Source organism: Chamaea fasciata, unplaced genomic scaffold (genome assembly GCF_029207755.1).
Source record: "Chamaea fasciata isolate MVZ Bird 193981 ecotype frontalis unplaced genomic scaffold, bChaFas1.0.hap1 SCAF_1, whole genome shotgun sequence".
In the NCBI taxonomy this organism is placed as follows: Eukaryota; Metazoa; Chordata; class Aves; order Passeriformes; family Sylviidae; genus Chamaea; species Chamaea fasciata.
This window is the reverse complement of record NW_027094086.1, coordinates 44,094,962-44,120,552: the sequence shown is the minus strand read 5'-3', so window position 1 is coordinate 44,120,552 and position 25,591 is coordinate 44,094,962. Positions and strand designations below refer to the sequence as shown.

Sequence of the window (25,591 nt, the reverse complement as noted above, 5' to 3'; positions counted from 1 at the left end):
GGACACTTCTGAGGTTACTTCCTCTTACAGCTTTTAAGGCACAAATCTATTATTTCTGTGCTCCTGACAGTCTATTTCAGACAGTCCAGTATTTCAGTGTTCGTTACTGTCAACTTAAGCAGCACAGAGGACATTTCCTACTGAGGACTCATCTTATGCCCTCGCAAAAAGTCACAGCTGTGTCAGAAGTGTCTTGACTGCCCATTAGCTCATTCTGTAGAAGCACATACATATAACACAAAGGTGAAACTTAATGCAACTAAAATGGATTTTCATATGCCCCTTAAAAAGTGTTTTCAGAATATTATAGTACCTGGTTCTGGATAGTGCTCTTCTGAAGGTACTGACTCCAAGGATCTGGTATCTGTTCATCTGCTCCTCTATTAGACACCCGAGAATTTATTTTCAGCAAATAGCAACCCTGAGTTCCATACCTCTGTTTCATCTCTTCATAAATGGAGTCAGCTCTGAAACAGTAAAACAACATTTATCCTATCTTGATATCAAACTCACTTTAGAGCATGTACTGCAACAAGCTCTTTTAGACTATTATCCATAGTGCTTAAAAGGAAAATTCTCCTATTTTTCAAACAATCTGTTATGTAAGAGTAAAATTGAGAATCTTTGAGAATTAGTTCAGCAGGGTAGCAAAGAAAGCATCTACCTCAAAAGCTCGGACTGATTCATTTTACATGAACACAAGAAGATCTAAAAAAAAAACTTCTGAATATCTGTTTTGATCATAGCATACTGTCTAATGGATCCTGTTGCATGTCTAATCTCAACAGAATTTATCAACACAAACATTTCAGTCAAAGAGCTCATCTGTAAGCTCACTGATGGCAGATGACCCACCTTTGTTCTTCTCCTGTGCTTACATCGTGCAGTAACACATAATATTTGAGTGTGTTTGGTATAAACCACTTGGGATATGAGTATTCACTACTGTGCTGAATCCGATGTTGCTCTTGGGACAGCTTCAGAAACTGCTCCACAGGGTCAGGTTCACTGGAAGAAACTACCAGCATACCTGAATTCATTATTAAGGACATACACCCAAAGAACACAGGGACAACCACTGATCATAGAAATAACTAGCAAGTGTATAAAATGTAAAGAAGAGGTGAGTACAATACTTAAGCACATAAAACATGCTATCACAAAAGTATGTGCAATTAGAATTTCGCCTTAAGTCTCAATAAAAACAATCAGTTACTAATATTTGTAAAATGAGATGCAACACGAGTTTGCTCCTATTCTGACAGTGAATCTAAGTTTAAGCTGCTACATGATAGTTCATTTAAGATTTTAGAGACCAGATATTCACATAGCAAACATGTAGCTGAAATTCATCCCCAATGTATTTCAGCTTTCAGCTTCCAAGGAGAGTTGGGGCTTTAAGTTGTCACCTGAACAGCAGTGATGACCAGCATTCACAAACACAGCAACAACACCTGAGTAAAATGCAGAAATGTTCAGATTTTTACCTCAATGCAACTACACAATCATTAATAAGGAACACCTACTCACCAAAACAACAGACATTAATTCAGAGAAGCCAGAAAGCAAAATTATATTTTAAATGTTATTAAAATTCAGAAGTCAGAATCAGTATTTTGCAAAGTTAATTCTACACAAGTGTGACCATTAACATACCCTTCCACTACACTGAAATTATAATGTTCAGTACAGAATTAGGAACATAGTGTCACAAAACCTGCAGCATCATAATTACTGTAAAGCTAAACACCAGTTACATCATGAAACAGTGATTATTTTCAATTTCCCTGTAGACAAGCAAATTTGGCCTAAGCTTTGGTAAAAAAGTGAAAGCATTCAGGCATTGTTCCAGTCTTTCCAGACTTCTTTTTGTCCAGCATAGCTCAAAGTTCACCAAATTTCCAAAACATCTCCTCCCCAGCCTCCACCACTCCATCTACTTACAAAAAGCTATTGAAAAGCAGCAGATGCATCCCAAGCACACATTTCTCTGTTGTAGATAAGGGACAGTCAATAGATACTTAAAGCGCTACAGCAGAAAGTATCTTAGGATAATGGAGTTTCATTGACAGGTATTGGCTTTGAGCTCACTTTGACACAAAAAGTGTGCGGAGAAGGGGGAAAAAAACCCAATACAAATACCACAAAAAACTTCAGGCCAAACAGTCAAAATCAGTCTGTGTAGTCAGATATAGTGGAAAAATATACAGGCTTCAAGCCATAGCTGTGAAAGAGTTACTGCAAAATTTTCAGTGTCTCCTACATTACATTCAGCCTTCCCTGGAGCAGACTGTAACATTCAAAGGATACATGCAACATAGTGGTTTAAGAACTCGTGATCAGATGCAGGCATGGACTGAAGGAAGCACTCTCTGTAAGACTCAAACCAAGGAGTAGTAGCTGAAATACACAATAAAACAGGACAAATTAGACTACTCAGTGAAATTTGTTTACCCATTAATGAAAAGGAAGTATGAAAGACTACACCTGGAAGTGAAGCCTGCAAACTCCGACAAGGTTTGCATGGCAGTGTAAAGAAGGGGGAACAGTCCAAGGAGAAAGTATTTTAGGTGTTACACAAGTAGGAGAAACAGTAACACTTGAATCAAATCCCGTGAAACTGAACAGCACCTTAAGCCCCACATTCCTCACCACCGAAGGGCTCACATGTGTTCAGTGTTCGTTAAACCAACTACTCTTTACCACTCCTTTAAACACTCCTTTTACACTTGGCAAAGAAAGAAGTAAATTTTTCTAACAGTCACTGAATTTCAGGGCTAAGGATGCAAGAACTGACTAAGAAACAAAATTCATCTTTGAGTATGTAGAGGAGCTAAGGATTACCAAAACCCTGTGCTGCCTGTTTTCTACAAGTGTTGACTGTTGACAGCAGTCCCCTTCCCATGCCTTTCTAAAATAAACAGTTCAGCTGGCAAAGATCTAAGAAGATAAAACCTCAGATCTGAGTTGTGCCATTAATGCCTAATAATTTTAACCTGCAACATTCAATACCCTTTTACAACAGGGATTTCATTTTCCTAAGGGTAACAAATCAAGGGAAACCAAGGATGTCTGGGATATCAAAAAAATATATGAACGTAGTATCCATTTCTTTCCACTCCAGCTATGGGTCCAACAGTGAATTTCTTCTTTTAAGCCTGTTCAATGACATCTTCATTCTCTAACTCCCTTCCCTTGAGTGGGAAACAGACCCTACAGCAAAATCAATTCACTTTCAATAACCTGATTTCACACAGAATAACTGGAATCCAGTGTCATCTCACCTACAAACTAGAAAACAGTCACTAGTGGAGAAAAAAATTATTAAGCAAATCTGAAGGTATTTTCTTTATATGACTCTAAACCCCCCATATTGAGTAAATAAAAATAAAATAAAAGTAAATAAAAATTTCTAATGCTTTGTAAAGCTCTCATGCACCTCCTCATAAAAGCCAAGCCAAACCATTACATTGTTTTCTTAAGCTAACTTTAGGAAATAGGTTCACTTTTATGTTGGAATTATCTTGCAGGGCATTCATTTAAAGCATTTTGTTTAATCCTACACTGTCAAGCCATCTTAGATTGGCTTCAGACACACAGAAGTCAGTTACAGCTCCACTTGAATTCAGCCTAGCAGTCAGCACATACCACATAAAATAAAAAGCCAAATAGGAGACAAACCTCTGGCTTCTGATTATGGCCTTTCTAGAAACTGCTCTTGGAGCACTCATCTAGGATACAAAAAGCTCTTGGCTTTACTGAGCCCTACATGCAAACATGCCAACTATTTAAATTAAGGAAAACACAGTCTGTTATTATTAAAAACAAGCCATAAGAAAGTGACTCATACACATTTTTCGCAAGTATAACAAGCCGTGCAGTAACTCGGGTAAACACTGTTTAACATCCTAAGTAAACACTGTTAAACAACCTAAGGCAAAATTATCAACTACATTGTACTTTCAAGCACTGTTTTCGATTTTTCACTTCTGTTTTACAGCTGAATCACAGCAAAAGAAAAAAATTATGTGCTTTTTAAAATCTAACAGTTACAAACAGGGAAGTACTACTTTGTTTTGTGGAATGGTCCCCTGCCCTCTTTTTTCATTAGGCCCATTAAAAACCTTGGAAGCAGCCTCAAAGGCAACTGGATTCCCTCTACACAAAACATGAACAGGATTCACTTGAGCATTTTACAGGGATGTAATCATGTATCCTAGATACTTTGATAAACACACACACTATATTCAAAACAAAAGCAGTATTTGAAAAAAAAATTCACAACTGCAACATCACATAACATGTCACAGCAGTGCAGACCAACACTGTCATTTAGGTATCCAGACCTATATGTTTTGCATTTTTCCAGTAAAACATTTCCAGTATGCTGGAACAGAACTGAAGTTTTGGCAAACTTGTTAACATGTTCTGAACTTACTAATAAAAAGAAAAGTAATATTTGTATATAACAGCTTAAGAATGGGAAGTCTACCTCATGAAGTTTTGTACCCTTCAGGCATTTAGCAGGATCAGAATAGATACTACTGAAAGGATAGCTATTATTAACCTAAGGCATAAACTATATTAATATATAAAACCAAAAAGTATCAAAACCTGGCTTTTACAGACCACAATGCAGAGCCTTGAGAGGTCAACAACCAACGTGGTTCGGTAGCAGTAAGTCTCATGAACTACATAAAAATGTATTAGAAAGCTTTTTCTTTTTTTTTTTTAAGGGTCATACTCCAGAAAGAATGTCAACATAGCAGAGACATATGTGCTCTAAGTACAGTCAGCACTTGAATTCCAACTTAAAAGGTGCTACTATCTCCTAGAAAGTAGCTCCCTGGAGAAGCAGAAAGTACATTTGAAATACAGCACAGTGATAGTATACAGTTCCACAGGATCAAACAGTACAGCATTTTTAACAGCATCAAGTAATCTACCACCACCACCACCACCCTTATTGATTGTATGGAAAGACCAAATGATTTTGATTAACAAGTGTAGAAATGTGATTAAAAGAAAAATTAAAACAACCACCACCAACGATTTTCAGTTAGGGGGAAAAAATGGAGGAACACACACCTACGTCCAGAGAAGTCCTGAACAGTTGGAGCAGATGGTAAGGAAAGGTGGATGGGGCACATGGAAAAGGAATAAAGGGCAATTTGGCAAATCAGCACCAACCACAAAAAAATACCTGAATAAAAGGTGGATGTGTTCAGTTCCATCAGTGTCTCTTTCCAATTACTGTACCAAGGAACACTAGCTTTAACTGAGCGATCTGATAGAAAAAACATGATGTTATTACACTAAAAAGGGTCAGAAGCAAACACACTCTTGCCTTTTACACTCTGGTAGCGTGAAGTAGAAAAAACCTACACCTTGCAGGCCCATGAGGGGCACTGAAGAGATTTGACTCCAGCTAACCTTAATGATGAATATTTCAGGCTTCTCAACATTTGCCAGTGTACTTTAATGGAAATCAATATTAATTTCTAGTTCAGCCCCAGTTCTAGGCTCGAACAAAAATGGAAACAAGCAGCAAAGATTTAAGTTGTATCTAGATGTTATTTCTATTTTACTAGCTGGAAGATACTTGAAATCTAAGGCACTAACTTGTGAGATTTCCCAGCCTACAGTACTAATCAAAAGTAACTGATACATTAGCTGCTGAAAGTGGTTGCCCCAAAATTCTCCATCATTTCAATCACACGCTTCCAATGCCTCATTCCAGCATTTACATTATGCAGCCATGAACAAACATAGCCAGGGAACTGATCTAGTTGAAAAATAATTTTACTTCTCTCAAAAAATTTAATTCTTTAGTGGGATAATTTTTCTTCACTTTCTACATGCACCAGTACATGGGAGAAGCAGGTGTGGCTGACCAGAAGTCACTTTTCAGCAACCAAATGAGTCTCTCAGCACTGGATTATGGAACTACAAGAATATTAAACAAAAATATAACAAAGAAGGATTACAAACAATTAAACCAATACAACACAGCAGTTCTGAAACTTTTCTCAAAAAAAGAGCAGGATTATGACCCTAGTGCCAGAAACAGTCATACCTCAGCTTCTTAAACCATGTTTATCTTTCTTCAAAACAGACTAAACTTGTTCATCATTAAAATTAAGGAAATATCTTTTAATATCCTTCTCCTAGAAAACCAATTCACTTCCAAAAAAGAACAAATTAAACAATGAATGAGAGTATTTCCCATTTACATGCCAAAACATTATGTTCTGCTGTCAGGAATGAATGCATCCCTTGTTTTGAATAAAATACTCTAAGAAAATTGAAAAAAAAACCCCCTAAATGTCTTAGTAAATACTCATATTCATCTAAGCATAAAGGAACTCTACTTGGTACTTCCTCATGTTCTCTTACACTGTGATGAGATACAAATTCCTCCATCAAGAGCACTGCCAGTGTTACGTGCTAAACTGCTGAAATGGGGTCCCACTGAACAAAGTTACTACATGAATTTGTCCTTCTGTATGATCTTAAACAGCTTATACACCTCTCCTCTGTCAAATAAGCATATAGCCAGTCTGAATGGAAATGAGAACCCAATCACTGAGAGACAAAAGATAGTCAAACATGGTAATTTCTATATCTGAGGCTCCAGCAGCAAATACGGAAAATGAAAGGAGAGACATCTGCTTCTAAAACTACAGAGCATTGCTTAATATAGCCACTATTTTTCTTCCCTTCTTTCAATACCTCACTTCTAAACTAAGGTCATTAGAAACCTTATGGAAAAGTTTCCTCACTGAAACCACTCCGCTTTCTTAGGGAATTTCGATCTCCAGAATTGAAGCAAACTTTCCATCCGAAAAAAAAAAAATTCATAACAAAATGGCAATTCCCCAACGTGACCTATAAACAAGGGCACAGAAATTGAAAAAGATGTGGGATTTACAACATATCTCAAAAACAAGAGGTCCCCAGGCTCAGGTCGTTTGCGTTATAACCAACACAGGACACCAAGTTGAAGATGTACCTCATAAATTAGGTATCGAAGACGTAAGAACTATGCCATTTTTCCACCATCAACATAAAAAAATTTACTACAGCAACATCAGTTACTAATTGTCATGAAGTTTTATCAATCTATTGCTATAGCAGAACACTTCACTGCAGGGTGAACTTTAAATACAATAAATTATGCATGTTTAAATAGGGCAGTGCATAAATGCTTTGACCTAAGCACATGCTCAGAGGCTTTAATGGATTAGGGTCTTAATTGGGAGGAGTTTAATCTTCTCAGCTCCTAAGATCAGGTCTCATTTAGCATTATTCACAATGTCTCATCCCTTGGAGATCTGAGAAAAAAACATTTTTACAATACTCTAGTCATTTTTACAGTGAAGTATGAAGCACAAGTTCCACAGAAGAAAAAAAAATAAAAAGACAAGGAATCAAAGGAGTCACACACACCTTTCCTCACAGTCTTTTTTCTTTAAACTTTTTATGAATTGATCATAACAAATAAAAGAAGCCAGGATAACTAACTTCAAGATAAAGCTGTACATTAGTACCAATGCTGTAAGTTCTGATATTTATTCAGCCAAGTGCAACAAGTCACTGTATCAGTTTTGTAACAAAAAAATCACACAGCCAAAGCATTGGTAATTGCTATGTTAAAATAATGATTTAACACAGGTTTAGGAAAATTAATATCATCAATTAAGTTTAACCACTCTTTCAGCATTATATAAAGGCAAAACTATTTGAAAAATCCAAATTTTCAGTAAAAGCAATGTCTCAAAACTGATGAACTCTGCCATGAAGCTGAAATGAAGGCTGGAAACCTCTTGGCCAATTCCAGTTGACATTATAAAAAACACAATATCACGACATACCACTGATGTTGAGATCATAATCTCCAGCTGTGATCACATTAGCTACCAGCCCTTCAGCAGGCTGACTGACAGACACAACATCATGCAGAAGTTTCCGAATGGCACCGGGCTGAGGTGGGTGAGTAATGATGTTGTTGACAGCGATCTTCAAATTTTTAATGATGTGAAGCTGATTATTAGGATCTCTCATGTGAACTGAAAAGGAAAAAGAAGAGGATTTGTTGAGGAGCATAACAGACAGCTAAAGTAGTTGTCATAAATTAGCCTTTTTCCAACACACTTTTTCTTTGAACTTCTCCATCATCAGTTTTAGATCACAGTCCATAATGCTTGACTATGAAAAATGGAGGGGGGGAAGGTGGTAACAAAAAATTACTTCATGTTCAACATGAGGCTCATCTAGGCAGACTGATTAAAGAACAGCACAGGATCTTAGCTGGTAAGAATATCCAATCCATCTAACATAGTAAGTGCACATCCTACACTGACGCACTGCCCTCCTTGTGGAACACATCAACTTTCACAGAAAAGCCACAGGAACCATGTATGGATTTCACAAAACACATCACATTTCAAAGAATCACCAGTTTCCAAGAACCACCCCACACACACAAATATACAGCATTTAAGAAACTTGACATGGATAACAGTATTCATTCCTAAAAAACAAGCTGACAGAGTTGGGGTTGGTCATCCTGGAGAAGTGGGAAGACCTTAGAGCAGCCTTCCAGTACCTGAAGGGGGCTTCCAAGAGAGCTGGAGAGGTACCAGGAGCATGCAGTGACAGGACAAGGGGGAATAGTTTAAAACTGAAAGAGGGCAGATATAGATCAGATATTTTGAAGAAATTCTTTACTGTGAGGATGGTGAGGCATTATGGTTGCTCAAAAAAGCTATGGATGCACCAACATTGGAACAGTTCAAGGCCTGGCTGGATGGCGATGTGAGCAACCTGTTCTAAAAGTGACCCTAACCATGCCAGGGTAAAGTTAGCACTGGATATTCTTGAAGGTCCCTTTAAACCTAAACCATTCTATGATTTTTAACACTACAGCCTCCTTTGTAGAATCTTTGTGAAAATTGCTGCCTAAAGCCATCTGTTTTTAAAAAACTATTCATGACATTTTCAACACTCATTACAATTCTGAGCCTGCTGTGATTTTCATGTAATTTCACCCTATTTCAAACCACAACCACCACCAAGCAAGGCAGACTGTGAGTGCAGGCAGGACACACTGACGATGGCTGCCTAAGCCACCTGGTGCTACCACATGCAGCACAGCCCTTGACTCCCCTGCACGTTATTTTCACAAATTCCTGCATAGCATATAAAAGCTAGCACAAAGGAAAATTCTTTCTTTGCTGTTTTCTTTATCTTTCAACTAACTACAGGATCCACAGCATGAAGGTCTAAAACTGAGTGTTCAATCTGCTCCAGCCTGGAAGGCACTCCACACCTTTTCCACAAGCCTCTTCAGAAGTAATAAGTGTACACAGCCAAAGTCAGATCACACTAGATGTGTTTACAATCCATCTGAAATGTTAAAAAAGATTTCTAATGTTGTTCAAGTCTTGACTGGTGTAGTTCTACCATCTTCAATCACATGTTCACTCCCAAGCTTTACCCAGCACTCAAGCTCACAGGAAAACACAGTAAAGCAGGTTAGAAAACTCATCCTGCCAAAAACAACCTAAAAATTTTTTCAGCTGTACGTTTCTGATCGAACTCATGTGTCAAAAGGCTATATCAACACCAAAAAGGGCAATTTTGCTGGCTAAACTTTACTTATTTCAGCTCAGCATTTCTATAAGAAAGCTGAAGAAGTTGTTTTGGATGGGGCTTTTCTCATCATATTGGTAAATTATCAACCTTACTACCATGCAGTTACTGAAATTATCAAATGTAAAGGAAGTGGCAAGAACAAACAACTAGGAAACCAGTTTGCCTTTACCAGCACAGCTGTAACACTATAACACAAATCCCTGCTGTCTGTCCTAAGACATACCAGCCATAACAACGAAGAGCAACCACATTTCCATTCAGATGACATCTCTGAAATAACAGACACACTTGGAAGCCCAAAAATGGCTTGACTTAATACAAAAAACCCATCACGTCTAGTGTTAAACATTTCCTTTAAATGTTTATAAGATCATTTCAGAAAGTACTTTGCCAAAAGTGGCAGCAGCAGCAAATATTAGAAAAGCATCTTTCTCATCAGAAGCTGGAAACAATCAGATGCTAAGATACACATGAACAAGGAATTCCTAGCATCACACTAAGCTCAAATAAGCACAGTGTTCCCAAAATACTTCCTTATATCCTGCACATATTTAAGGCTTAGAATCAGATGAAGTTATCAGAACTTCTTTTTTTGTTAAGGTCAAACACTTTGGTTTAAGAGTAACCAACCACTTTTAAATGCTATCTTAAAGTGATACTTGCTAATTGACATGTACACTAATTCTCCCTCCCACAAAGACAGTATTAGTTCATAGAGTATTTTTAAAGACTCTTAAAAACAGGATCCTATTTTAAACAAAATCTACCTGTATACACAATATATGCCTACCGGTATGTACAATGCATACACTTTTTAAATCAGGCATCAGCTGTTACTAAGAAACAAAACAGTTAGGAAAGCCACTTTGAGAATAAATATGAAGGTGTAAAATCCTCAGTATCCTTTTAGTTTCCTTTATTAAAGGAAGTTCAAAGTTTGGGGAGGGTTTTGGTTTTGCTTTCCTCTAAAGTCAAGACTTATTGGGGATAGTAAAGCTGTCCTTTCACTTTTTTTAACTTTTCTCCTTCACTAACAGGAGGCGACTTACAGAAGTCAAGAGGCGAAAAATCACAGGACAGAGCACCCTGAATCTGTGCTCAGGACACTCTACCATGGCAGTTTGCTGAGTACTGCAACATTTTTGGCTACACCAACATTAGCAAGTCACTGACAGGCCAAAGCTGATGAGTAGATGAAACACTGATTTGTGCAAAGGGCGGTCCTGCTGCATCTACATTACAGACCTTTGTGGGGTTCTACTTGAAGTTAGATGGAATATGGCCTCCTTGGATTGAGCAACCTCAACAGGGTGTGTGCTCTTACACTGCCTGAAGAATCATGCTGTGTTCTGGTCCTTCACATCTTTGTTAGCACATCAAGGATGACTGGTATGTGCACAGCAGAGAGCTCAGCTAAGTTCCTGTTTATCAGAATTGTTCTGCACATGTATCAGTAAATCAATTTCATAACTACACTGCTTCTCTAAGCAAGAAGGCTGATGAGCACAGAGCCTTCAGTTGGTTCATAAGCCACATAATTCCTTATTTCAGACAAAAATATGTATTGTAACAGGACTCTAAAAGTGCAGTAGCAAATCCAGGACTGTGCTTTTCAAGTTACAAAATTCAAGAAGCAATGCATGTACTTTTAAGTTTCTACATAAGTAAGGGACAGCTTATCTCTAACAGGATGAAATACCAATCAATCCAATGTTATGTTACAAATTCAATGAAATAGCCACTAAGTGAGGAGAGATGGTTTAATTAAAAAGGGACAGCATTTCACACCCCCTTAAGAAAAACTGTGCTTAGCAAAGAAGACACCAAAACAGAATTACAGAATCACAAGATTGTTAGGGTTGGAAGGGATCACTGGAGATGATCTACTCCAAGCTCCCTGCCAAGGCAGGAGGATCACCACGAGCAGGTAACAGGAACTGTCCGGGTGCGTTTGGAATGTCTCCTGAGAGGGAAACTCCACAACCTCCCTCGGCAGCCTGTTCCAGCACTCTGCCACCCACAATGCAAAGAAGTTTTTCCTCATGTTGAAACAGAACTTGTATTTTAGCTTATGGCGACTGCTCCTCAGATTCCCAGAACACTTATCAGCACAGTATCATAATCATACATAATATGAGAATAATAATATTATAACCATAAGCAGTAAAACACACAGCATGTCATGTACAGACATCCTGCTGTACCACAATCAGATCATTTAGCCATGCCTTTCTTCCTCTCTGTCCTTACCCTTACACATGCCGCTTCTAACACAAGAATTTACAGTCAGCATGCAGGAACATTTTTTCCTCGGAGCAGGAAGAGGAAGTCACTTTTGGAGTGAGGAACTGGAGTCAGGCTTGTGGCCTGCTGGATCAGAACACACACAGAGTAGTGCAGCAACAAAACCCACTGTACCAAGTTCCACTTAGGGAACACTGAGGATAATTCAGGTTTGCAAGTTCCTCAACTGTCACAATAATTGGACCAAAATAGTTGCAACCAAGCGAATTAATTAACCCTCCAAGGGAACGCTTCATTTTGAATACTCTGCCTGTTTTTTTCGCTAGATGCATTTTGAGAGCCTTTCACTTAAGGAAAGAGATAATTAACTTCAGAACTCTAAAGATGCGAGCATCTGCATTTATTATTTTTCTCCCTGCTGCATTCTCACATAGTTCATGAGCATTGCTAAACAAAATGAAAAACATTTATAAACAAGTTACAATTAATAAGTTACTAAGAATTACCTGAAAATTAAGGCCGATTTTTAACACAAAGCAGCTTTTAAGCTGTTGCCATTTTTTAAGAGAGAAATGCAAAAACGTAATGAGAATGACAGCACAAGCTTCATTTTCTTGCACTCTTTCCCCTGCACACGACATGCTGAGGCTGCAGTCTGAGCTACGTGTCTGTCAGAAAGCAAATCTGACAAATGTCATTGCATCACGATTCTGACAAGCTGCTGTCCTGCATGCTACTGTAATGAGCAGCAGCTTGAAACACACAGCTTACCTAAATTAAACACCAAACAACCAATTCCGGATAGTAAGTTAAACCATCACAGCTAAAAAAACTTATTGTTTCTCTTAAGTGGTCAATCTCCAGTTTTCCTGCTGCTTCACGTGGACATTTTACCAATGTCAGCTCGATTCCCACTTCTTCTTTGCACAGATCTTACTCACGGATACGTCAACAGAGAGGCATATAGGATAAAGCTACAGGCGAGAGAAAGGAAAACTCTGCAACTGAAATGACGATTAATGTTTCTGAAACACTGGCCGTACTTTCAACGCCTGGCTACCACAAGTGTGAAATCCGACAGAGTCTACAGCAAGAGTCAGGTAGGAGTACTAGAGAGGCAACAGCAATGTGGTTTTAATGGAGGACAAATATCCGTCTGGAAGAGCTGAATTTACAGACCCCTTCCTCTTCAGCCGTGGGATGTTCCCAGGAGAAGCCAAACTTCCCAAGTCCCGCAGACCGAAGGTAATTAAACTGACTTAACAGCTGTCACCTGCGACAATCGCGGCAAACGCGTGTCTCCCCCAGCGTGTCGCGGCTCCAGGTGCCGCCCGCCCGGGAAGGGGATCGGGGAGAGCCCTGCGGGACCCCGGGAGGCCGCGGGCGGAAGGGAGCGGCGCCGCCTCCCACACCCCGTGTAAACAACGCGCTCCGCTGCCGGCACCCACCTTCCGAGGTGAGGCGACAGAAGGGCCTGACCAGCTCGGCGAAGCTGAGGTTGTTCCTGCGGGTGAGCCGCTCCGCCTCCTCGCTGCACAGCGCGGCCACCAAGGGCACGAACGAGTCCTGGATGAACTCCTGCACCGACTGCACGCACTGCGCCATCGCCGCCGCTCGGGGCCGCCCGAGACGGCCCCGTCACCTTTCTCCGCAATTCTCCGGATTATTCCCTCCCTGGCCGGCGTCTGTCCGCGGCTCCCGCCCGGGCCCCGCTCAGCGCCCGCCGAGCGCCGCCATGTTGCGCCTCCTCGGCCGAGCCCCTCGGGGAGCGCCCGCTCCCGGCGGCCCCCGCGCCCGCTCATGTGATTGGCCAAAGGGGCGGCGCCGGGCCGGGGAGGGGGAGGCGACGGTGGCCGGCCGGAGGCGGGGGGGGGGAGCGTTGGGTTGTGTGTTCCCCACCCCCCCTCGCAGCGGAGAGTTGGTTCGGTCCGGCAGGGTGGGGGCGCGGGCCCGTGGGATGCTCCAGGGGATTCCTGGCGCCGGGAAGCGGGTTTGGCCACCGAGCAGGAAAAGCGTTGCTGTCGGATTTAGTAAGAAAAAAAAAAAAAAAAAAAAAGCCCCAAAACAACAACAAAAAGCGCCGAAATGCCCCCAAAACAAGAAAAAAAAGGGGAAAGAAAAGCGCCCGAAACGACAAAAAAAGCGCGCCAAAATAACAAAACAAATCAGGACAAGAAAATTGGGGGAAAAAAAAAAAAACCGGCAAAAAGGGCCAAAATGACCTCAAAGCAAAGGGGGGGGAAAGTCAAAAGCAAGCACAAAAATCGAAAACCAAGAAAAAAAAAAAAGCCTCAAAGCAACAACCATAAAAACACCACAATAACCCCAAAGCGAAACAAGAAAAATACGCAAAACAGCAACAAAAAGCACGACCACAATTACACACACCTCTCCCCTAAAATTGCGCGGGGGGCGGGGGAAGATATCAAAAACCACCACAAAAAAAAAAGGGGGAAAGAAGCACATCAAAATAGCCCCAAAACAAAAACCCTACACACAAATAAAACTACACACATAAAACCCGTGAATGGTTAGCCATAAACTAAAACACAAGTTCCACTTCAACATGAGGAAGGACTTCTTTCCACCGAGGGTGGGCAGAGCACTGGAACAGGTGCCCAGGGAGATAATGGAGTTTCCCTCTCTGGAGACACTCACCCACCTGGACATATTCCTGTGTCACCTGCTCCAGGTAACCCTGCATTAGCAGGGGGCATGGGTAAGGTAATTTCCAGAGGCCCCTTCCAACCCTAACAATTCTGATATTCTGTTTAAAAAGTCAAGAGTTGCTAGGGTGTTCTCTGGCAGATCTGTCAGTGCTCAGTTGTATGCAAGACATTCAAACTGGGCAAAATAGCTTCATTTTTAAAGCTTTGCTCATCAAAGCATGATATTAAACAAAATCCTTTTGCACAGTGTGGTGGGCAGCTGTCCTGGGGGATTCCCTGGCACCGGGAAGCTGGTTTGTGGTGGGATGAGGGCTGGCATTTAGCCCCAAAACCTCCCCAAAAGGAAAGCAGTTCTGTCAATTTCATTATATATATATATATATATTTAAAAAAAAAAAAAAAAAAAGGAACGAAAGGAACAAAACCCCCCACAACAACCACAACGAAACAACAATAATAAAAGCAGAAAAAATACCCCCCTCCAAACCAAATAAAATCACCAAAACAACACACAAAACGCCTCAGAATGATTAACTGATGCACGGGAGGCTCCACTTGAGCATGAGGAACAATTTCTTTACTGCGTGGGTAAATCTGGTGTGATTTTTTAGAGAGGTTTGCAGTTTCCCTCACTGGAGATACTCAAGAACTGTGTGGATGCAATCCTGTGCTGTGTGCTCCAGGATGGCCCTACTTGAGCAGGGAGGTTGGACCAGATGGCCACTGTAGTCCCTCCCAGCTTGACCCACTCTGTGATTCTGTTAGAAATTAAGGAATTGTTTGGGTGTTCTCTGGCAGACCTGTCACTGCTCAGCTGTGTGCATTAAATTTAAATGGGGTGAAATAGCTCGCTCTTTTTTTTTTTTTTTTTTTTGAGCTTTGCATGCTAAAGCATGATTATCATCCCAAGTCCTTTTGCATTTGTCACCTGAGTTAGGAAGTCATGTGCAAGGGAAGACAACAGTGATAATCCATGATGAAATAAGTAGTTTTGAACATGTTATTTACAAAAAAGGAGTACTGTAGTAGAGCTGACTTTTGACACCCTGCCAGGGAGAGTCCTTGGGACAGGCCTTGTAAACGTCACAAAAAAACCCTTCCTCTGTGAAAGAAAAAATAGTTTTTAATGTAGACAGTAAGAAAAAAAATCTATTAGGCCATACAAGTTGCTGTTGTTCAGGATTGGGTCCTGTGAATGTTACCTAAAAGCTATTAAATATTGCAGAAAAAAAGTTTTTTGCTTTCATAGATTATTAGAACAAGGGGAATGCCAACTTCCACAATATTTATGGCTTTTCCACATTTGGAAATTCCCCAGAGCTATTCCAAAAACATGTTTTTACAGATACTTTAAACTAGGACCTCCACATGGACACTTTGGGAGAATGGTGCTTCTCTCCCATTCCTCTTGATCCATTACTTGTGAACACTACATGAGTTATATACAGTAGAGTGAAGTGGATCAGAAGTCCCTGTGCACACATGACTTGAGATTAAAAATTATTTTAAAATTCTGACCATCGTCATGTCCTTCTGGCAGAGATTCAATTATTTCTTTAAATTTCTGGCAGAGATTCAAATTTCATGTGGCTATTATCAATCTTTGGTAGCCACTACAGAATGACAAATCATTCATTTTAATTGTAATTGTGTGGGAGGTTTTTTTATTATAGCAGCTCTAAATTTATATTTGTGTGCTCAGAATTTATTCCCTGTGAATGCAGCCATGTTGTATGTATTTTCTTTTTTACCCAGTTTTAAAAATTTTGTGCTTAGAATGTCTCTGTCTTTGGATGATCTCTCCCAGTAAGACACTGTCTACAGGACCAGTTTTGTCACGCTAGTTTAATGCTGCTCTTCCATCTCATGGACCGCTCGCCTAAGATAAGGTAACAATCAATTAGGTTGGAAACAACCTCTGAGACCATTGAATCCAGCCTTTGGCAGAACACCACCTTGTCAACTAAACCACAGCACCAAGTACCATGTCCAGTCATTTCTTGAACATCTCCAGGGATGGTGACTGAGAACCTTTTGATGCAGCCTCGGACTTGCCTGGAGTACTGAGGAGGGATGAACAACCCCATCTTCAATGGGCACAGCAGCTCAGGGTTTTGTATCCCAGATCTGATACTAAAAAATGGGGTAGTCAATTAGGATTCAAACATCTTTATTTACAAGGCAGAAGATTCACTAGAAAGAATATAATATATCATTGCTAATGACTTGTAGCACCCTAAGTCTGGAAATGTGTGCATAACATTTTGCTTTCAGATTCTGACAATGTACAAATAGATAGGACAGACAGTGGTAGTACAAAGGGATAATGCAATGTCATGAATCCATGTTTTAACCATCTGAATTATTTAACTGAAAATACTGGTTATTACAGAGAAAGCAGTAGATCAAAAGAAATGGTCTCTGAACAGAAGTCAGAGAGTATAGGATAGAAAGGGACAGGGGAGGCCTAATCAGGGAATAGAAAAAGAGAACAAATAGTAAGAAAGTGTCATGAATAGATCAGAGCATAAGCATCACTGAGACACAAAAATACGTCCACTGCTTCAATTGTAGGAATAACCAGAACATGACTGTAAAATCTGGAGCTGAAACTGCTTGGTTTCTACCTTTTGCTGTTTCTTTGCTGCTGCCAGTTGTGCTTTTGTACTCCTTTGGGCTGGAAGCTTCCTGAACTTGTAAGTTTTGCAATTTTTTTATGCAGACAACCAAACTAGATCTTTCTGCTGAACTCAGCTACTGCTGAGGAAGTTCATATGAAAGGGTTTTTCCATCTGTTAATAAAATATTTGTATTACTGTGTAGGTTTGAAACAGAGGAAAAAGAATATAGAATTACAAGAGGGGCAATCTCAGGTTAAATCCAATACTTTCCTTTGCAGTCATTTAAATATGGGATGCAGTTGTTTCCCTGTGGTAGTTACAGGCTAAACGATGTCCTCGAAAGTTCACAACATGGACTCTCAGCTCCTTGCAAACTTCAACTGCCCATTTGAGTTTATGCTCAGTTCAAATTTCTCAGTTACAGAATTAATGTTTTTCACAGCAACCCTCTGCAGCATAACTTGAAATGAATTTTTTAAGGTTTAGCTAAAATCACACAAGAAGCTATCAATTGGAGGGGTGGAGTTGGTTGGTTGAGGGGTTTTTTTTTAATAAACCACAGCAATACAATTAATTTCAAGTTTGGTACCAAAGTAGATTTACAATCAGTTAGCTGTTGTGTGGTAACTCCTCAAGGTTAATCTGGGATCCTGCTTTCTCAACTTTTGGATTTGCTTATGACCTTCACAGACCCGAACAGTGTGGTCATCTGTGTCAGCAGTCACTGGTATGGAAGATTAATTGCTGCCAGAGTGAAGCTGTGGTTCCTGCAGTCTGCCATACATCAGTAGCCCTCTAAGTTTCACTGCCTTCCACCGATGAGGAAAAGCTCTTGAAATGCCCTTCTGCAGCTTGCAAGACAAAGGGAAAACAACACGTGCACAGAAGAAAGAGGAACTCCTCCTAAGCTAAATCAACACAGCTTGTCTTTTCCCAAAAGACAAGGAAAAAACCCAGTTATGAAGGAAGATTTTAAACAGCAAGGAAGTAAGAACTGTTCCAGGGGCCTCAAGTGTGTACCAAGGCCAGGGTGCCTGGGACATGGTCCAGGCGATCCTCTGGACAGAGTCTGCTGGCTGAAGCAGAAGGTCAGATCTGAAGCTGCGAGAATTAATGGGAAAGGTTTGCCCAGCCATGCTTCAAGGTAGTCATCTTGGGGTCAATCTCCAGCTCTCCTGAATCAATGGTACACTTTCCCTGACTACTCGAGATTCCAATGCCCTTGAGGGGCATGGGAGGGGAATGGGTGATCATGCAGTAATCCTTCCAGGCATGATAATACAGCTCTTCTAGTGAACAGTTCCTGTTATTTAGAGAGAGCTAGGAGTAGCTCCTGATGATCCTGCTCTGACTGGGAATTCCGAAGTAATCATTCTCTAAAACCTCCTTTGTTCCCCAGAATGAGCCGTCTACTCAGCCCCGGATTAGCAGCAGTCTTCTATTCTTTGCCGGTAACAAAAGAGAAAGACAAGTAGAAAAAAAGAAGAAATTAAGTAAAACAAGTGGATCAAAACTCAGCAACGCAGACCTTGGATCCATTCACCACAAAACCTTGCACACCTATAAATATTGCCATTCTCCTTTTAAGAAAAAGTGAAGTTCTCATACTCTCTCACACACACTCACACATCCTTTTTCCTAATTATATCAGAGGTTTCTACCTAAAGTCTGTCATCCTTGCTGCTCATTTCCTTTAAACTGTAGTCAGATAATCTTTCTGATTCCGGAGGTCCCTTTGTCAGGGAAATTCCCGGGGTTGTTGCCCGCCACTTGCTGAAACTGAGTCACTAAACTAACTAACAAAGGACTAACGAACTGGTTCTTCATTTATAGGCAACATTTGTACTAATTTCTCCTAAGCAGTTTTATTTTTGCAGTCCTAGTCACATGCAAAAGCCCTACATGTAATGTGTCCCTATAACAAGGTGTCTATGGCAGTATTTATGACTTAGTATGTGCGTCTAGTGTGCAGCTTTGGTTTGTAGGTGATCCAAAGCAAGCAGGTACCTTTTAGTGGATAGGAGGCAAGTGCTGGTTACAGTATGCATACACAGAAATCTAAACAAATAACTGAAAGTATGAATTAAAACTGATTAATTAAATCTGGTTCCTCAGATTCCACTCTGCTTTCACTGAGCTTAGAGTGATATTAAATTTAAGCAACCAATATAAAGGGAAAAAGCCATCACTGGAGCAATAATTAGATTAATGACAGCTAGGGGTGTGGAAATGTAAGTGGAAATGTGATTTCATGAATATACTACATCTATTCACCTGAGGTGAATCCATATAATTTTTTTTTTTTTTAAGTCAAATAGCAATGTGCTTTATGCAGAGGAATTTCCCAAGACATCTTAGTAATAAATTTTTTTCTTATCTTTTTTCCTTAAAACAGAGTCGTGGCACATTATTGTCGTATCCAACCAGATTTTCTCTTCTATGTTCAACATATTTAAGTAATTACTCTTGGAGACAGAAGATGAAAATGAACCAAACAGTAGATTCTCACTTAGAAATCAGTATTTTCCTGGTTCACAACAAGTATTTTTTCTGAGGTTTTTGGATATATAAACACAGTGCTACGTAGTGCAAAGTCATAAAATAATGATAAAATGCTGTGAGATGATAACATCAGTTTTCCATTGTTCACCAGATATTACTCCAGGGGATAAAATCAATTTGAGATTTCCTGTCTTTCCTATGATTAGAATCACCTCTCAGTCCTTCCACAAACATACTACTTTTACTACATTTAAGAGACCAACAAATAAAAAAGTCTAAACAAACTTTTCCTTGTCATTTAAAGAAAATTCATCTTTGAATTAGCAGTTCAGATTTTCACTGCAAAATGTATTTCATTGCATTGGAAACAATAGGTAGGCATAGAAGGGCCATTTTGAGCTTGACAGTTTACCAGTTGCAATAGTCAAGTAGATGCAATTCATCTGTCACATCACAGGGGGATTGAATAGACAGAAATTTTTTTAAACTGTCTTTATTGTATGCTTAAAGGTATGAGAAGTAGTGGTTCCAAACAAATAATTTGTTATTTGGGTTCTAGTTAATAGAAAGTGCCTTGCTTAGACTCTCTGTGACTGTAAATTATTATTTTTGGCAAAAATAAGTCATTGAAGAGGAAGAGCAAAGCAAATGAGAAATGCTACTAAAGAGATTTATTATTTTTTTAGTAAAGGTGTTATCAAAAATTCTTGGGAAACATTCAAGTTACATATTCCTTATATTCTGTTTGCCTGGGAAGTTTAGGGAAATATGAAACTGTCCAAATAGCCTGTAAAATCTGTAAGGTTTCCTCATTTTAACATAGCTTTCAACCATAGTGCTTGCTGAATAAGATCAGCATTAAAAATAAATACTATTTATCTTAGGAGCCATCATATGTATTTTAGTCTATGATCTTATTCAACATCATAATTGCTGCATATAATAAGCACAAAGGAATTACTTCTGATCTGAATTATATCAGGAGCCACTGGATTTAGTGAGGAAGACATGATTACTCCTATATTTTTTGTAGGGATATAGACCTCAGCTTGGGGTGAGATGGGGGTCAAAGTGAATAAAAAATCAGAGCACTCCACTCCAGCAGCTTCCAGACAGCCTAATGGAAACACATGAGAGAACCATCCTCCCTACCAAGAACTAGAACTGAATGCATAATTATATTTTTGCTGTTAGGGAAGGAAGGGAAATGGAGGAAGGAAAGGAGTGTGATAAATTCAGCATGACAATACTGATTCCCAAATTAGAAAGCCCTGACCAGAGGATATAATCACTTTTTCTTCCGTGTCTTGTGTCCTGTAGTAGACATGGCAATGTAAAATCCAAACTTTCCAACCACCTCTAAATAGCCTGCTTAATTTTTTGTATTTAGTAATTCTATTTAATTCAGAAAGGTTTTTCATATTCCTGACTTTTCCTACCTCCAAAATGCTAGCTGGTAGCAGATTTTGAAATCTCAACTCTTGTTTCAGTTTAAGGGGAAAAAAATTAATGAGGTCGTTTCTTGAGGAACAGAAGTTAACTGTTAGTTGTACACTTACTATACTTCATCAAAGTCATCATATGCTCCTGAACTGAGGCTGGCAAAGAGGTGTAATGGCCCTAATCTGAGTGTGATCACTGTGGCTATGCCCTCGTAAGGCAATTTGAAGTTTTTGTGATAGCTTGCTTCCCCTTTCCCTCCTATCCATGATTCCCCAGAGCCTCTTTTCACTCTGATTCACTTTCCAAAAGCCCAGCCTGGTGGATCAGTCAAACTGTCCCGATCCCTCAGCTAGGCACCAACTCGGGCCTGCTGCTTCCTTCCCAGGAGAAGTTTCTTCAGAGGAAATTGCAGGATAGGTAAAGAGGAAAATTGAACATTCACACAAGCATGCATTCTTGCATGGAGGAAAATAATTTACTCATTGCAAATAATTTCTACTTCAAACTGATCAGGAAAGCAGTGAGTGCGACTGGTCAGGCGATACCTACATGGCAAAACAATAGACAAATCTAGAGAGCTAAGCCAGCAGACATGGGTTTATAATTTGCAAAGAAACATGAGTGGGGAAAAAAAAACAAAGATGAAGAAAGCTGGACTTGGAAGGACGATACTGCAAGGAAAATACATTGGACTCAAATCTCAGTTAGATGAGGATGACAGAGCAATACTCTGGGGGTAAGTGAAAGGCAGGAGGGAAGGTCCTCGTGACTGCAGTGGGGTGATCAATGAATCTGTGTGGAAGCCACAGCTACAGATAGGATCAGAGCTCGGGGCAGATACAAGGAATGGGGAAATCAAAATACCGAAGGAAGTTTCAAAAATTTTCCTATATGTTGATACCAAAAAGTAAAATTTGGGCACTGTTTTGCCACTTTGCCATGAAAGAAGTGATTTCATAAATTAACAAAAGGATTTTAAACCTTCTCTTAAAATCCTAGCCATTAAAGATATCAGTACTTACATGGCTTTTTGACCATCTTTTCTTATTCACAAGGCTTTTCCCTGGAGGAACTATAGTTTCTCAAGGTACAAGCAGAAGCTAGAAATTACACCATGATTTTATAAAACTAGCTTCATGTCAACACATGCTTTCAGCAGGCACCATGTGTCTACTTCAATTGACCTTACCCAATTACTTAATTGTATGACTCACTCTAACAAAAGTTAAGACATTAAGGTTTTAGAAAGTTACACCAAATAATATAATTGTCAGAGATTACTTTCTCATATAATAGTGTCATTAAAATCAGGTAAATAGATGAAGGGTTATGATGTAAATAAGCTCACTGAAATTAAAATTCACATTTCCAGGCAACAGCACTGCTGCCTGACATACATGCATGCTGTAATATCTCCTTTTTGGGAGTAGGAAATCCTTGCCTCTTTTTGACTTGCATAAATGACAGGAAACTCATATGAGGAAATCCTCTACAACCTTAGCATTTTCAACTACGACAAGGGAACAAAGAGGAAAGGCAACTTGGTGTGCTCTTTTCAGGTTGATCAACAAACATCCCTTGTTGTGCTTCAACATGTATCCTCAACTGTAAAACCACAGCTTCTGTGTGGGTGGGAAAATGCCCTGTGGTTTGTTTAACAGCAGTGTTCATTATATGCATGCTCAGGTAACACCAGAAGAATGTATCCCAGATCCTCTGCTTGGGAACTATTGCCCTGTTTCTCATCCCCTTTGATTATCCCCTTGTCCTTGTGCAGATTATCTGTGGGCACAGGTTATCTGATGTATGCTATGCCTTGGGTAAGAAAAAATATTAGTCAAGTTGCACTAGCAGAGTTTCTTGCATTTGCTCTGCATTTAAGAGCAGTGAATCCAATCCAATGCAATAAATATCCTATTTTTCAGCCTATACTGTTGTTTTTCCCATCAGAAGTCATTCGGCTTTGTTGATAGCAGAGCTACCAGGGAAGTGCGAACTGCTTCACCACCCTGCTGCCAGGTTGTGTTCAGCTACTAGTTAATCTTCCAGAAGTGTAGCACACTTTTTTTTTTCTTTGCTTTTTTTTTTCTTTTTTTTTCCCCCCCGGATATATGAGGTTGCACTTGACATTTTAGTATCTGCTTTCTCTGACTGGGTCCAATTTATCCTGGAATCCAAATTGTGCTGTGCAATCTACATTGCCATCATGATTTATCCCTTCATCTCTGCTTCCAGCATCTGCAAATACAGTCACTTGGTGGTTGTATATTTGTTTCCACAATGTCCATAAAAATATTACCTGTGGTAAGGTCAGTTATGTGCGTTTCTGACACTGCTTTGCAAGATCTGCCATACAGCATTTCTTGTTTCCCAAGTATCTCATTTATATTATATAATGTTAATTTATATTAGTTTGAAGGCCATGAAAGACTAAGTTAAATACCCTTGAAGGCCATGTAAGACTGAGTTAAATACCCTATAGAAGTGTATTACATCAGCACAGTTAAAAATCCCAATTATAACTGAAGTTCATCAGAGTACAACCTGAATTGAGCTTGCCAAGCCCTGTTTCTAAAACCAAATTAGTGGGCATCAATATACTTCTACTGATGGTACTTCATCTTTTACATTTTATAACTGATGGGGTCAAACATTGTTTGAGTGCAGCATTGGAGGACTTCCATTGCATGCTCAGAATTATTAACAACGATTAATAGCAAGACAGAAAACTCTTCAGCCAGTTCATCTGGGGCTATTGTATGAAAATTCTCCCTTCCTTTTAGAATATTTATTTCAAAATTTTTATTAATACAGTTAAAAACTTATATTTCCATTTTGGCCTAGCAAATTATCCAGTACCCTGATCAGATGTAAACACATCCTTTTGCTCCTTACCAAATACTGTAGTTAACATTAGCACTCTCCTACCAATCTAGCACCAAATCTTCCCTGCAGTTTTACCTTCTTTTGTTTCTACTTTAGATTTCCTTCTGTTGTCCTCATTTTACTAGGCTTGAAATTTCTTTGGATTTGTGTGATAATTTTTATTGATATATTTATATTTGCTATCTACTTCTAACTATTGTCTTTCTTTCCTTTTCCAGGAAAGGCTTTAAATAAAATTGTTCATTTTAATATTTAAAATACTGCTTAACACCACGTAATGAAGTCTTCTGATAAACACCCCAATTTTCATTAATATTGTTGATTTGATTTCAATATTGAAATTTGATATTATTTCATTAATATTATTGATCATCTAATATGTTCTCAGTTTTCCTTATTTCTTAACAATCTTTTTTCTAGGAAACTTAAAATCAGGCATACGTAGAATTTATTTGTATGTGTGTATCCTTGGTAAATGCAAACACTTCTGTAAATGCCTACTCAACCGTAAACACATGTAACAGAGCTTGGATGAGCCTGTTCTCCCTGTGACCTCATTTGATGCAATTGGTTGTGAGCATTGTGTCTTCAGGCCACCACAGTCTTGCAGCCTGGTGCTCATTCCAGCCCTTCCCACCACAATCAGGTTTCCATGTGTGCCATCTATTAAGGACTGGAAAAATATCATCAGTAATCCCTGAAATCTCTAATGCAGTTTTACCACTATCTTTATGAGACTTCCATTCTTCATGTCAACAATGACAATGCCATTTCTGTTTCCACGTATTATTGACAGGCACTTAAAGGCTTATTTGCTGGGTATTTAAATGTTGGTATGTTGGTCTGTTTTTTTTTTTTTTTTTCTAAAGCTCTTTACTTTTAACCTTACTGATTTAATGCTTTCCATATATTATTCATTCTTACATTAAGTCAGATTTTCAATGCATGTGTGATTTACCAGAAGAAAAACCCTACAGCTTTAGTCCCTGATTAATTTTTTTAATAATCTTAGCACTTAATTATCTTAGAGTCGCTAATAACCTTTCATCACATTAGATTATTAATGCAGTCTTAGCAAAGAAATTGAATTTGGGTGTAATTCAGATCTAAATCTTAACCAAGTGGCACCAAATGTAATGCACTAATAGACAAAATTAGAGTTCAGCCAGTGGCATGGTGTTGCTATTTTCCTCATGATTTATTGGATACTAAAGAAAACCAGCTGTCAGAGGAAATTCATTGATTTGATTCTGACTGACAAGATTTCACATGTGCTAGAACATAGTTTGTTGCAGTTTCCATAACATGTTTCTATAACATGCTGCTATCCTGGTTTTTGTGGGTTTTACCTAAGATGACATACAATTCTTCTTAGATCTGCTTTTATTATTCATCAGGATGGTAGCATAGGAGTAAATAGCAAGCACGGGAAATATTCCAGTCCTTCTGCTGTCATTACATGTTTGATTTAGCAAGTCAATAACAAGACTCTAAAGGCTGTTTATATGAGATAATAATCACTGCAGAGTTTGGACCCAGAAAATGCTGATAACTTCTCCAAAGCCAAAT

At 39.2% G+C, this 25,591-nt stretch overlaps 1 protein-coding gene across 4 annotated transcripts in view; it reads right to left on the bottom strand.

The window, feature by feature from the left end:
• TRAPPC8 (trafficking protein particle complex subunit 8) overlaps nt 1-13,684 on the bottom strand; it is a 50,763-nt gene extending 37,079 nt beyond the window's left edge. For 2 of the 4 annotated variants that reach the window (XM_066182024.1, XM_066182030.1), the window contains exons 1-6: nt 13,350-13,684; nt 7,875-8,069; nt 5,204-5,287; nt 2,311-2,400; nt 856-1,030; nt 314-467 (exon numbers count right to left, since the gene is read on the bottom strand). In XM_066182024.1, the coding sequence (XP_066038121.1) occupies nt 314-467; nt 856-1,030; nt 2,311-2,400; nt 5,204-5,287; nt 7,875-8,069; nt 13,350-13,506 (855 nt within the window). In that variant the 5' untranslated portion in view covers nt 13,507-13,684. The remainder of the gene's footprint in view (nt 1-313; nt 468-855; nt 1,031-2,310; nt 2,401-5,203; nt 5,288-7,874; nt 8,070-13,349) is intronic. The other 2 variants (XM_066182038.1, XM_066182047.1) reach the window with 1 other exon arrangement.
• Nucleotides 13,685-25,591: the final 11,907 nt, after the last annotated feature.